At 53.1% G+C, this 13749-nt stretch overlaps 1 protein-coding gene across 6 annotated transcripts in view; it reads left to right on the plus strand.

The window, feature by feature from the left end:
- SSBP3 (single stranded DNA binding protein 3) overlaps positions 1-13749 on the plus strand; it is a 53267-nt gene that overhangs the window by 38353 nt on the left and 1165 nt on the right. For 2 of the 6 annotated variants that reach the window (XM_065673276.1, XM_065673278.1), the window contains exons 6-16: positions 5150-5230; positions 5994-6053; positions 8042-8108; positions 8217-8293; positions 11408-11472; positions 11592-11640; positions 12029-12064; positions 12255-12309; positions 12792-12862; positions 13408-13486; positions 13711-13739. In XM_065673276.1, the coding sequence (XP_065529348.1) occupies positions 5150-5230; positions 5994-6053; positions 8042-8108; positions 8217-8293; positions 11408-11472; positions 11592-11640; positions 12029-12064; positions 12255-12309; positions 12792-12862; positions 13408-13486; positions 13711-13739 (669 nt within the window). The remainder of the gene's footprint in view (positions 1-5149; positions 5231-5993; positions 6054-8041; positions 8109-8216; positions 8294-11407; positions 11473-11591; positions 11641-12028; positions 12065-12254; positions 12310-12791; positions 12863-13407; positions 13487-13710; positions 13740-13749) is intronic. The other 4 variants (XM_065673277.1, XM_065673280.1, XM_065673279.1 and 1 more) reach the window with 2 other exon arrangements.

A 13749-nucleotide genomic window follows, 5' to 3' on the forward strand; every position in this document is an offset into this window, starting at 1 on the left:
CAGGCTGTGCTCCGGACAAAAGGTGGCTGGGTTGATGGCCGGCGTGGGTAGATGCTTGCATTGAAATCTCTCTCTTTGTCCCATCGAGATGAGCAAACAAACCCTCTGCTCATCCTCCGAAAGGTCATCGGAGGCGTTCCTGCTTTTGTTGTGAAAGCTGGATGGATGCCGGGGTGCAGATCCCTCAAAAGGAGGGTGCCAGGGAAATGTAGGGAGGAAAATTGGAAACAGAAAACAATTAATACCGCACCTCCTTAACACTCAATACATGGCAGGGGGGGCAGCCAGCAGCCCCCAGCCGTGGCTGTGCCCGCTCTCCCCAGTGCAAACTCCCTGTGCTGCCCTGTACCCCGCGCGCTGATGAAATGGAAAGTTGACCATAAATCAATGTCGGCGCTGCGTTAGCTATGCATCAGCAGCTCGGAGAGATGCACCAAAACAAAGCACCGCCTGCTCCGTGTTCCCACACTGCCCCCTAATGCAGAGAGACCTCGGGAGCCAGGGAGGATGGGGGGCTCCGGAGCCCCCCGACATCCCCTTCCCTTCCCACCTCTCTTCCCTGCATCCCGCAGCGCATCCCTTGGGGTAAGGTTCCCCATAGGGGTGAGGATGGTAAAGCCAGGAGCGATAGGAAGGGGTCCATGTTGTCCTGCTCCCTCTCTGGATGTGCCACCATTTTCCCCCTGCTCAGCTGTACTGATGTCTCGTTGGGATTCCCCATCCCACATTTGGGATACGTCAAACGTAGGTGACCACCGAGTATGGTCAGCCAGTTTTCGGTTGAGCCACGAGACGGGGCTGCCCTTCCCAAAATCCCAGGGCGGACCCCGGTATCAGCCACGCAGCAGGCAGGGTTTGGAGGAAGGTGGCTGAGGAGCTGGAGGAAAGGAAGAGCAAGCATTGGAGAAAGTTCTTTTTTCTGGAAGTTTAGGAGGATGCCCGAGGCTTTTGTACCGAGCGTCTGGAGCATATGGTGGGATTTGCAGTCAACTTTCTCTCGGGTGCTCCAGCCAGATGGAGGTGACTGTTCTTGGCTCCGGCTGACACGGGTTTGTTTCCTGAAGAGCTTGTGTTAAACATATTCCTTAAAACCAGGCTTCTGCAGTTGGGAGCCCCAGCTGCAGGCGAGGCAGAGCTCCTGCCCACGGTTGCCTTTCGCTGTCTGCGGGGGAACTTGGCCTGCCTTGCCTTGCTTGCCTTGCCTTGCCTTGCCCTGCTTGCCTTGCCTTGCTTTGTCCTGCCTTGCCTTGCCTTGCCTTGCTTTGCCTTGCCTTGCCTTGCCTTGCCCTGCCTTGCCCTCTCTTGGGAAGGTGCAGCTGTGTCCCAGCACTGGAAGGCGACCATGGTCTTCCTCTTTGAAGGCACCAGGAGCACCTCTCCTAAAGGCTCCTTCAGAGATACCTTATATTTTTGTTGACAACTGGCAAAACCTCCCTCTCCTTCGGTAGAATTAAAGCTCCCATCTGACAAACCCAGGCACATCTGTAATTAATACCCATCTAATTTCATTTAGCATTTTCTAATGTCAAAACCAGAAGGCAGGGGCAGGTACTTCAAAGCACAAGATGCCTTCCTATTGCTAACCCTAAACTGTCGGTATCTCGCGGCAGCGATGCTTTGCCTTCTCGTACCATCCTGCGTTGTTCTGCCGCCCCCAGAGGTGCTTGGAAATGTTCTTGAATAGGAAAACTCGCCCATTAGCTGAAAGTCTGTAGCCCATAAAGCGTGATCCATTTGTGGTGAGTTACGCTGGAAACATAAATTGACACACGCAGAGCTATGATCGCTCGTGCCATTTTCCATCTTTAATATTTTACAAGAAGTTTGAGGAGTTGAGCTCATGAAAGACAGACTGGAAATAACCCGATCGCCTGGGAAGTCCCTGTAGAAAGCAGCAGCAGCAGCAAACTTTGGTCGTCCGATGGGCCAGGTTGGGCTTTTAACGTGCCCGTAGTGTAGAGGGGAGAAAAACATGAAGCAGAGAGGGGATTGGGGCGCTGGCAGCCGTCGGAAACAGTTCCTTCTAACGCCGTTTTAGCTGTTTGGGTTGGTTACTGGGGGTATTTTTGAGGCAGCAACAAGAAAGTGAAGAACAGCCCCTCTGCAAGCATGCAGTTTGAGGGCGGAAAGAAAACAGAACTTGATGGGGTTTCTCCCTTTGGGGAGAGCGCTGGTCTTGATGAGAGTGAATTAGCTATCGGATGGAGCTCCGAGGGGATGTGACACTGGAGCATTTGGGATGTGGAAGAAGCAGGACTGCATTCGTTCAGCCTCCTCTCCTAACAGCATTAGTTAATCACTGCTAAATACACGTTTTTCAAGGGAAAAGGGTGGTTCTGTTGGTTGGAGCCCACATGTCATCTCTGCAAAACACTCGCTTCAAGCACTGCGATCCATCAGGATCATCTCCCGCCTCCTCCGCGGCGAGGGAAACCCATGCGAATAAGCAATCGATCCAGCAGGCGTTCCCGGCCCAGCGCAGGTCCCGGCCCTGAAACATCTGCAAATATTTATGGAGATAACAATATCCAGAAGGTCTGTGTTCCTGACGGAGCAGAGCAGCCGGGCCGGGAGGGGGCCGCGGTGGCTGCAGCCCGGAGCGAGCGTTTCGGATGCTGCTGCTCGTTGCTGGTGTGAAAAAGCAAGAGAAGAATTAAAAGGAAGAAGAAAAAAAGCCCCTTTTGGCTCCTCCCTGCCTGCCGGGGTGTTTGCACAAGCTGGGTGTCTGCAGTCGCGGTATCCAGAAGTCTCTGCCGCGAGTGGTACCGCATGGGATAATGCAGTGGCGAGGATGCTGCGGTGCTGAGGCTGGAGCGTCCCGGGGAGCAGCCTTGGGGCAGCAGGGCAGGACCACACTGTGGAGGATGCGTTCAGCAGCACAAACAGCTGATGCTCTCTGGATCTGGGGGATTTTTCTCTGGTGAAAACACTGCTGTCTCGTATAGGTGATTCTTCTGCAATAACCAAACGCTGCTTGCTCCGAAGCTCCAGAGGTAGACCTAAAGCATCACCTCCAGGTCCAGCCGGGGTGTGTGTGGGTGGCCATGCAATCAATACCTGTTATCCCCACACCCCCACATGCTGGGGGGTACAACAGAGAGGACGTCAGGAGTTTTAAGAGCTCCAGGATGGGGTCTGCGTGCCTGTTCAGGCAGTACCTGGATAACAGTGACCTCCTTGCAGCACAGCAAGCCAGGCATTGTGGAGGACCTGTTGACTCTTGCGTTGATGGGATTGATTGGCCTCTGCAAGTCCTGTTTTTTCCCTTCCACTTGGTTTCATCTCACATTCACATCTGCCAATATTCCCTACCCCAAATCCTGCAGCCGTAACATGTAGAAGGGCTTTTGTGATGGCCAGACCTCGCTGGGGAGTGATGTCCTCTGTGAACTGATGATGTGAAGTGGCTGCTACCCCGGTTCAGTTTGCAGTCATTCAGAGTTAGTTACCTCAGAAGCAGAAATAAGTCGAGTTTCATGCATGGCGAGGACTTCTGCTAAAGGAGCTTGATGCTACAATTGGACCGCAGAGGTTTGTCTTCTCCGCTCTGATGGGATGTGGATGGAGAGGGTGGTTGTGTTGGCATTGGAAGGATTGACCAGAGGCGCTGTGACCTCTTCCAGCCAAGGCTCCTTGGGCAGTAGGGCCAGGAACTGGTTGCCTTTAGCTCCTGGAGAATAAATGGTGGGACCTCATTCCCCCAGGCGCAGCGGCTGGAGCGGGGAGGCTGGCAGGAGGCTGTTGGTTTCAATGCGCTTGGCTCCATCTCGCCACCGAGCAGTTCGAATAAAGAAGAGAGGAGAGAAAAAAAAAAAAAGGAGGAAAAAACCCACCCTCTTACTTTATTTACATTGCACTCAAGTTTCCGCTGTACAAAAGATTTGCAGGTGCAAATATGTCCTGCCTTCATTAACTTCCCCTCCCTTTTTAATTTATGTGATTTCAATTTTCCTTCCCTGTACTGTTAATTAGGGGACCCTCTAATCAGTACCATTATCACAGTGGTATTCATGTTTAGGAAAGCTGCTAAACAAATGCTTGCAAAATTGCTAAATGGCTAATTAATGTCTGTTAATTAAGAAAATTGCTCATGGTAACAAACCATGCCATTGCTGGCAGCAGCTAGAAGGCGAACACTTGTTGAAATTAGTAACGAGGCAGGTAGAGAACATCTGCTCCGGCGCCGGTCCTGGAGCCTGCCGTCGCTTCCCATCACCTACTGACAAAGCTCGTTTGCTTTCACTACCAATTACACTTCCTTTGACTCAAAAAACAGCCTTCCCCCCCCCCCCCCGCCTTTATGTTAACACACACCGGTATATTCCTGCGCTCAGCTCGTGGCTTTTCCAAGCATTCCGTGCTTTTAAGGGAAATTTAAAGTAAAAAGCAAAAAAGTGGGTGTTCAAGCCCAAAATGTCAGCGGCTGCTGCATTGCAGCCTTAAACCTGCACCGACTAATCTCTCCTTTTCCCACCCCCACCCCCCCCCCCAACCCCCAGACATCCTTTCTTTGCTTGCAAGCCATTTTACTCCAATCCTTAGGGAATCCACCTCGAGGAAGGACGTTGCATCCCTACAGCCTGGAGATGCAGCCCCGGTTGTGCCGGCTAAATGCTGCCCAGGCGCGAGCTGGGATGTGCTCCTCATCCTCTCCAGCACCTCCACACTGTCAAACACCCCCCTACCCCCCCAAACGGAGGTGTTTCCAACCTTTGGGATGGGAGAGGAAAACGATGCTTTTTTTCTTTTTAGGTTTTGGGGTGTTTTTTGTATTTCCCCAACCTCTTTGGTCCTCTCCTGTATATTTTTTTTCTTCCTGGTTGCACGCCCTTGCGAAGTGTTTCCCTGTTGTGTTTCTCCTTGCAGACTTGGTTGAACTCCCGGGACTATTTACGATGTGGCTGCTGTATTTTGACAGATGTTCTGATTTTGGATATATATTTTTAACATTTTTTTTTTTTCCATATCTCATTATTCATTGTTCAGCTGCAAATGAATAGAAACTCACTTGAAAAAAAAAAAAAAAATGAGGAAAAATGGGAGGACGGACTCCCTGACAAAACAGGTCCACCCGTCAATCCTTTTTTTAGCTCTTTTCTGCGCTTTCATGTGCTAATCTATAACCTCCTTCTACTGTCTGACCTCACAGGGACCGCCTGGGTCACAGCCCTCGCCACACGCACAGCCTCCACCCCACAATCCTAACAGCATGATGGGACCCCACAGTCAGGTAAAGACACTAGCGATGGGTAGGGCTGTGAACTGGGACGTGCGCTCGATTTGCCTTTTCTTCCCCCCCTCTCTAAGCATGCTGGGCAGCGGGACCCCGCTTCCCCTGGGGAGCATCCCCCCGGGCATCCCAGCTCTGAAGCACAATGTTGGCTTTTTTCCCCCCTCTTTTTTTGTGGTGTTTTTTTCTTTCCCCTTTTTTCGGATGTGCAGTGGTCAATGGACTGAGAAGTCAATCGTGGGTATCAGCCTGTTTTACCTCCCCAAGGTAGCCTGAGAAGTTTAACTTGATGTGGGTTTTTAAGCTTCTGTTTAGTAGCAGCAAGAAAAGAGTAACTTTAAATCTTTCCTCTGGTTTTTTATCAGTACTTAGCACTGGGGTTTTTTTTGTGTGTGCGTGTCTGTATGTGCTTATTTGCCACTTTTTTTTATATACCTCTATATATTTAAACCTGACCGGTACCTAACACTCAGGGTTTCCCATGCACTGATTTGCACAGCCTCGCCTAGTATTGCCGATGTCAAACACTAAACCTACAGAGAAACTGTTTAAAAAAAGTAAGAGGACTCCGGACACCTTTTTTCTTTTCATTTTTAGTTGGTTTTTTGTTTTTTCCTTTGGAAACGTATCACTTTTTTAAAGAGGATGTCTCCAGAAAACACCAAACTCACACAAACACGGCGTGTACAGGCTAACCGGCGTGCGTGGGGAGCGTGCTGCCTCCCCGCAGCTCGGCCCTCACCTCCCTTTTGTGTCCCCGCAGCCGTTCATGTCGCCGCGCTACGCCGGAGGTCCCCGGCCCCCCATCAGGATGGGCAACCAGGTACTGTGCTCCCTGCTGTCCTAGGGATGGCTTTTGTTCGGGATCGGGGGGACAAGGGATGGGCATCCTGAAGATGCTCCTTGGGTTCGGATGGCAAGCATCGCATCGGCTCCATCGGGCATCCTGTTTTCTTGGTGCTATCACATAACCATGGTATTTTAATGCTATTTGGAGGTTCAGGCGTATCCAGGGTGGGGAATAGGCTGCTTTTGATTTGTGGTGTTCTCAGCATGCTTGCTGCCCGCCTGGATTTTCCCTGCAATCATAGAAAATTAAAGCGATGGAGATAATCCCGCTGCTGGGTCGAGCGAGTGCTGGGATCAGCGGCGGGGTCAAGCGGGGCAGGTCGCTGCTGAATTTTTGGGGTTGGGTTTTATCCTCTTATCCCAGCTTAAACAAGGGCAGTTTGTTTCTGGCCTTAACGGACAGAGGCTTCCACCCCACGCGCTGCCTGAACGCGTGGCCTTTGGGTGAGGAATTCCATCTCCTTCCCAACGATGCCATGCAGATCCATAGGGTAATGGCCGAACCATTAAAGGAAACCTGGGATTCCTTTGAGGAGCAAAGGTGACTGTGTAAATGTTACCTTGGGAGGTTGATTTTTGGCTAACAGCGTGGTTTTTGTATAGCTGTTATTAGCAGAAAGAGTGGGATAGTCAGGAAATGGGATGTAGCAGCTTGCTTCATGTGGATTTGAGACTTGAATCGCTGGAGCTTGCTAAATGATGGTGAGACAGCTGAGATGGAGCTGGGAAAAACACAGTGGGGGCTGATGTGGGACCCCCAAGCCTGGCTGGGCTGCAAGAGCCTCCCACCAGGGCACTGGTGGTTGTTTTAGAGAGGTATTAATTGACAGCACCTCCTCATGGGGCAGTTTTAGTGGCACCTCATCCTGCTGTGGTCCTGGGCTCCTCCCGAGCTCTGCTGGAGGTGAGCACAGTGAGCTGGGGCAGGCAGGAGAGTGGACTGGGGAGGCTGGTCAAGCATCCAGGTAAAGTTAACGAGAAGGATTTAATTCTTCCCCCCAAACGCCGTGTGTAAAACACAGGTTTGTACCTGCGCATTGCTCAGCAAGGTTATGGTCGCATCCAGAGGGACAAGAGGAATAAACAGGCAGGCAGGAAGGTCAGACAGCACAAGTGTAAATACCCATCTCTGCAAGCCCTCCTCGTTTATCTTCCTCCTGCTGCCAGCACCCGGGCTGCACAAAACAAGGGATTGGGCAGACTGTGCCTTGGCACAGCCATGTGCGCCCCGTGCCTGCGCTGCGCTCCAGCAGCGGGATCCATCCTGTGTCGGCACTCAAATGAAAGGCAGCGCTGTAGTGAAACTGTTTACAGCTTGCTTCCCCCAGGCAGATGGTATCTGTGATTTTCTGCCCCTTTATCTGTTCAGAGCAGCCTTTGAACTTTAAATAGCGTGTTGGCTGAGCAGAAATGGGGGTTTGGGGAGGGGGAGCATCCGCCTTCCCCTCTGCCTGCATGGGGACGGGTCTGAACGCTGGTCTACTGCAAATGGAGCATCTCCCCACTGCAACTTGTGCAGTGGAGACCTGGTGCTGCGTGAATACTGGGGAGCTGTGCTGCTGGTCTCCTTTCCCTGACAGCTTTGACACCTCTGCTCCATGCAGCCTGGGCTTCCCCTTGCTTCCCTAAAATACAGCAGCCTGACATCGCATGGATTGCAGGGAGAGAAGGAAACACTGGTGACTTAATGTGGTTTTTAGAGGGTGTTTGTGAAAGGAAAGGGGAGGCAAACACACGGAGGCTGTAGGAAGATATAACCGGGATGCAGCAGGATGTGGGATGCAGCAGGATGCGGGATGCTCAAGCAGCCGCAGGTTATGATGCAGCAGGAGGGGTGGTGCATCCCAGGTTGCACACTGAGGAGCCCACTGAAAGCCTAAAGCCTCAACCCAAATCTGTGTCTGTGGGCTGCATTTTAGCAGTTACTGTGGTTTTTTACTCTTCCTTCCCTTGCCTTCACAGCCCCCGGGCGCCGTTCCCGGTACACAGCCATTGCTGCCCAATTCGATGGATCCCACGCGACAGCAAGGTAAACCCAGCAGAGGAGGGCTGAACATTAACCTTTCTCATTGCCTGTTAATTTGGGACCCAAAGCGGTTGCTGTGCCATGTAACACCCCTGCTTTCCTTCCCAACAGGGCACCCTAACATGGGCGGCCCCATGCAAAGGATGAATCCTCCGCGAGGGATGGGCCCCATGGGTCCCGGTCCACAGGTAAGCCCAGCACCAAAGAGCATCTTACAGGCTCCATCAAAGCAACCTCTTGAGGCTCAAAGGGCTGGGAGTTCCCCCCACACACCCTGTCCCCCCATTAGTGTTAATGTGTTTTACATTAGTCTTGCATCTGGAAATCCCTTCCTTTTAACATGAGTGAGGTCTTCGGAGCTCATTAAGGATATTGCAACATCCCTCCTGCCCTTCCGTCAAAGGGGATGGCACTTAGTGCCTCGCCGGAGCAGCCTTTGAGTGCATTACACTGCCTGCTTGGGAAATAGTTCCGACCCTAACAGCAGGAAAGGGAAAGGAGGCTTGCATTAGAAATAAATAAATAACAAGGAATGGCAAAGATCCCTTCGGCAGGGGAATAAGGCTTTCCCCTGCGAGGTTTCCCCTCCGCCTGCCTGCTTGAGCTCTCTATTTCAGGCAAGGGGAGTCAACTCTTGAAATTAAGCAGATCTGGGTTAATATATGCCGTCTTTCCCATGGATTCACTTTACGGAGTGGCTCGTTGTTGACTCACTCCTGTTTGTTCCTTCTACGAGACTTCAAAACCGGATTACCATATTTTGGTTGGAGGTTTATCCTCTCTGCATCGTCGCCTACGTCGAGTTTGCAGCACGAGGATCGGAGTCTGTCAAGAGACGAGCGGGTGCGCTGCAGTCTTGTTTTGTTACCTCCTCCCAGCCCCGGAGACTGTTGGGAGAAGTGAATATTGTGTCAAGAGGGAGCTGGTGTCATCTCTCTTTAACACCAGCACGAGGATGCTGCTCGGGGATGCCCGCTCGTGTCGGCAGGGTCCCCCCCCAGCGCAAGGGGGTCAAACCTGCGCGAGCATCATTCCACGGACGAGCCCTCCCGTTAGCGCCAGCGCTGCGCTTCAGATCCTCCTTTTTCCCTGGAGGATTGCTCCCGAAAGGAAGATGGCATTTGTCAGCGTGGCCTGTGCCAAGGCGAGCGGCGGCGCTTGCCTGGGGGAGGCTGCTCGCTTTCCCACTTGCAGTGAAACTTGGAAGCGGGGAGCGCGCGCTGAGCGCCGCGTGGGCTGGCGGCGGCTCCGGCAGCCGCGGGAGTTGTGAATGTTCAGGGCTTTATTTTTGACTCCCGACGTTCCCTGTGTACGTACATTGGGGAGAGGGAGCGGGGAGGGGGGGGATTGGAGGCAGCTTTTCCCTGGAGAAGCGCTGGGCTTCCCAATCTGGCCCCCACGGGCGCTGCCTCCTCGCAGCCATGCGGGAGCCAGCGCCTGTGCAGGCAGGCACCAGAAATAACAGAGAACTGCTTGGGTTGGAAAAGACCTTTAAGCTCACCCAGTCCAACCCTTACCCCAGCGCTGCCAAGGCCACCGCTAACCCATGGCACTGAGGGCCTCATCCACGTGGTGTGTGAACACTTGCAGGGACGGTGACTCCAGCCCTGCCCTGGGCAGCCTGTTCCAAAGCCTGAGCACCCTTTGGGGAAGGAATTGTTCCTAACATCCAGTCTAAACCTCCCCTGGCACAGCTTGAAGCTGTTTCCCCTTGTCCCCTCTCTTGTTACCTGGGAGAGGAGACCAGCCCCTCTATCATCTACACCGTACCAAACCAAGCCCATCAGCCCCTCACACCTTGCATACCCAGGGCTTTTTCTCCTTTAAGCTTTGTATCAGGGCCTTCGTAAACATCCTTAAATTATTCCAAAGGGCTGCAGAGCATCCAGCCAGGACATCCCGGCGTCCTGACAACAGCTACTCATTACGCACCAAGGATGAATCATCCCTCACAGCTGATCCCCGCTGCCTTTTTCCCTTTAATAGTCGCAGTTTCAGCTCTGCAGAAGCCAGGATCAGGTTTGCCAGTGCCTCTTGTGAAGGGTGTTTGTAGCTCGCTGGGTTTCAGCAGTGTCTTGCCGGAGCCTGGCATCCAGGTCGCTCGGCGCAGCTGCGTTCCCTCCCCACCATCCATGAGCATCTTTCAGCTGGCTTCGTTTGCCAGCCTTTCAGCTCCAATTAAAAACGCTTAGCTTTTCCTTTCCTTGGAAAAAAAAGGGGGGGGGGGTTGATGCTGCTATTCAGTGTAAATGGCTGGAATTTCACTCAATTAAGGACTTGCCGGTAATTTGTTTAGGGAAAACCCTTTTCTGCCTCTTCAAAACAAACTTGGCGATGCCCTCAGCGGATGCTCCGATGCGTCCGTAAATCCGGGGGAAATCGATGGCACTGAAGTCTTGCTCTTAAAATCCAGCTTGGAGTGCTCCGAGGGGCTTCAGATTAGGAAGCGGCCATTCATCCCTCCTCCTGCCCGAGCGATTTTTGCTCTAAATGGTGGAAATACAGCCCAAAAAGATGCATCGCTGGAGGAAGGTGGGAGGGGAGGAGAGGAGAGGCAGCGTGACCTAAATCCGGCTGCGCATCACCCAGAGGGCACAGGGAGCAAAGCAGACCAAATGGAGCGCGGCATTCGGGGGATTCCTCTTCCTTCCAAGCCTTGGGCTTGGCTTTGTACTGGAGTTGGGTTTAGGAGATGAGGGACGCAGATCTGAGGCTCCTGGTCCCAGCTGGAGGCGAAGCCGGGGTGGAATAAGCCAGGAGAGCAGCCCCAAGGGGCTGTCTGCCCTCGCCTGCTCCCTGTGGCTGCAGACCCGCTTCAGGGGATGTAGCAGAGAGCTGGGAAGCAAGGGGAAAACAAGTCTGGCTTGGTTTTCCCTGCTCCAGCCTGGGAGCAGGGATGCTCCGTCTCAGAGGGGAGCTCATGCAGCCTTTTCCCATCCTTATGCTGCAGCAATAACCTCCCAAGCAACGCTTTCTGTTCTCTTCCTGCCCCTGTTTTCTCCTGCACAAACAGACAAGCCCAAAGGGCTGCTGCTGGGAGGAGGCTGCTTTCCCTCCACCAGCATGGCCTCAGAGACCAGAGGGCACTTTGGGGCTCAGCCTGGCTCCCTTCCGTATTGCTGGGGTTGATTGTAACACGATTGCTCATTGCCTCCACAGTCATCCTCACCAGCTCAGAGATAGCCTTATTTCTGCAAACAAACCCTCTTGGGTTCGTGTTTGTTTGGGGTTTTTCCCCCTTCTTTCGTCTTCTCTGGTTTCCCTTCCCTTTATGGCAGACTGACCCTTGGTTATCATTGCAGAACTACGGCAGCGGCATGAGACCTCCACCCAACTCCCTAGGTCCCGGCATGCCTGGAATTAACATGTAAGGAAAACCCCTTGGGATGTGTGGGTGCCCGCTCGGGTTTTGCAGGGCTGTATGGACAGAAGCACAACTTACTTGTGTTTTACCTGCTCTTTTCCTCTGTTTCATTCTGATCTCAGGGGGCCGGGAGCCGGGAGACCGTGGCCGAACCCCAGCAGTGCTAACTCAGTGAGTATCGCACAATCCTGGAACGGTTTGGGTTGGAAAGGACCTTTAAGATCACTCAGATCCAGCCCCCTGCCATGGGCAGGGACACCTCACACTAAAATGTGTCACCCAAGGCTCTGTCCAGCCCGGCTTGGGGAGCATCCCATAAATGAGGCCACTCCTCGTTAGCTGAATCCTGCTAATTAGAGGGGTTCTTCAACCTCTTGTTCAGAACTGCATCCAAACCCTGCTGCTGTGTGGGGTGCAGCTGGGGCTGGTGGGCCCTGGTACCCCCATCCTGGCTGGGCTTGGGGGGTGGTGGGGGCTTTTGGCTGTGCCCCACTGGGGTCCAGCCCTCTGGACCCCCCCGTGCACCCCATGGCTGAACCTGGCTCTCTTTTGTCGACAGATCCCATACTCTTCTTCATCGCCTGGTACATACGTGGTGAGTTCTCCGGCTCCATCTGTCCATCCTGTCATCGGGGTGCAGAGATGTTATGGCTCAGGGAATCACTGGCTGTTGGGGGGCTGGGTTTGGGGGTGCAAGGTGCAGCTGTGGGGGGCCTTTGGAGACATGGGGAGGTGGTGATGCTGCTCGGGTTTGCGTGGCTGATCCTTTCTTTGTCTTTCCGCAGGGTCCGCCCGGCGGCGGCGGTCCTCCAGGGACACCCATCATGCCCAGTCCTGCAGGTATGAACCCCCCGAAATCCCCTTCTCCAATCCCTTCCCCTGCTAGGAAGCCCTCATCCCTAGGGATGCACCACCAAGCATGGGCAACCCGTGCCCAGCCAGTGATAACCAACTCATGTAGCTATTGCCTTTGTGCGGGGCGAGCGGCATGGGCTGCTTGGCTTCAGGATGGCGTTTGGGGATATTCCTTCTATCCGCCTATGGATTCAAGTGCTGCAGGGCTCGGGGAGGTGAGGTGTGCTCCACATCTGGGAATTACCTCCCTGCACTTCCCAACCAGGACTTGAATTATTTTCCACAGTTGAATTTCTGTGATTAAAAACTTTGTGGATCTTCATTAAATACAAATTAGGCAGAAAATGGTGGTACTTAGAGGGAATTTTAGGTGATAAAATACAAAAGAATGAGTTCAAGTGGCACGAGTTTGTTTTAATTAAGGAATGAATTAATCACCCGCCTTACTGGGCTTCACTGTTCCACAGATTCAACAAATTCAAGTGACAACATCTACACAATGATTAATCCAGTACCGCCCGCAGGCAGTCGATCGAATGTAAGTCTGCTTTCTAATAATTTACATATCAGATACCATAACAAATCATAATTAACTTCATCAGTTGCGAGGAAAGCAGTTTAATTGATTTCAGCCATTTGTTACAAAACAGGAATAAAACAAACCATCCAAAAGCGATTAACTCTTGGGCGACTTTGTTCATTTCTGATGCCTGTTAAGAGAGCGGCGGTCCTGCCGCTCCGGCCAAGGTGGTGCCAGCTGCGTTGGGGGGGATACAGGAGGGTTTTGGTCTCACTGGTTGCAGGCAGCCCTTTGTATTGCCATGGGTCTGGCCGGATTCTGCTTGTTAAGATGGAGCTGGACCATGCTTTTGCCAAGAAAGGTTGATCCTTGAGGTCCCTTCCAACTTGGTACTCCATGATTTACATACCACGACCTCCCCGCAGCCTCAGGGGTGGATGCGTCCCTCCTCTCACCCCATTCCAGAGGGATGGCTGGGATGGGGATGGAGCCACCAGGGCCGTGGCAGATGTGCAGGGTGGTTTTGTGGCTGATTTGGGGTTTGTCCCCTTCTTCTTCCTCAGTTCCCGATGGGCCCCGGCTCTGACGGCCCCATGGGCGGCATGGGTGGAATGGAGCCCCATCACATGAACGGATCGTTAGGTGAGCACCGCGTCAGGGGCTGCGGCGTTCACTCCGTGGGGGCTGCAGAGCATCCCAGTGCCTGCTCCCATCTTGGGGTCAGCCCCCAGTCCAGACCAGTGCTCGAAGCAGAGCCTTTGGCTGGAAATCAGATGGGCACCCAGGGAGGAGAAGGCAGGAGGGCACGGGGACCATGGCTGCACGCTCAGTAATGCTCTTCTCCTTTTGTGTCCCCCGCCGCGCAGGGTCAGGAGACATAGATGGACTTCCAAAAGTAAGTGAGC

This window comes from Lathamus discolor, chromosome 3 (assembly GCF_037157495.1).
Source record: "Lathamus discolor isolate bLatDis1 chromosome 3, bLatDis1.hap1, whole genome shotgun sequence".
Taxonomy (NCBI): domain Eukaryota; kingdom Metazoa; phylum Chordata; class Aves; order Psittaciformes; family Psittacidae; genus Lathamus; species Lathamus discolor.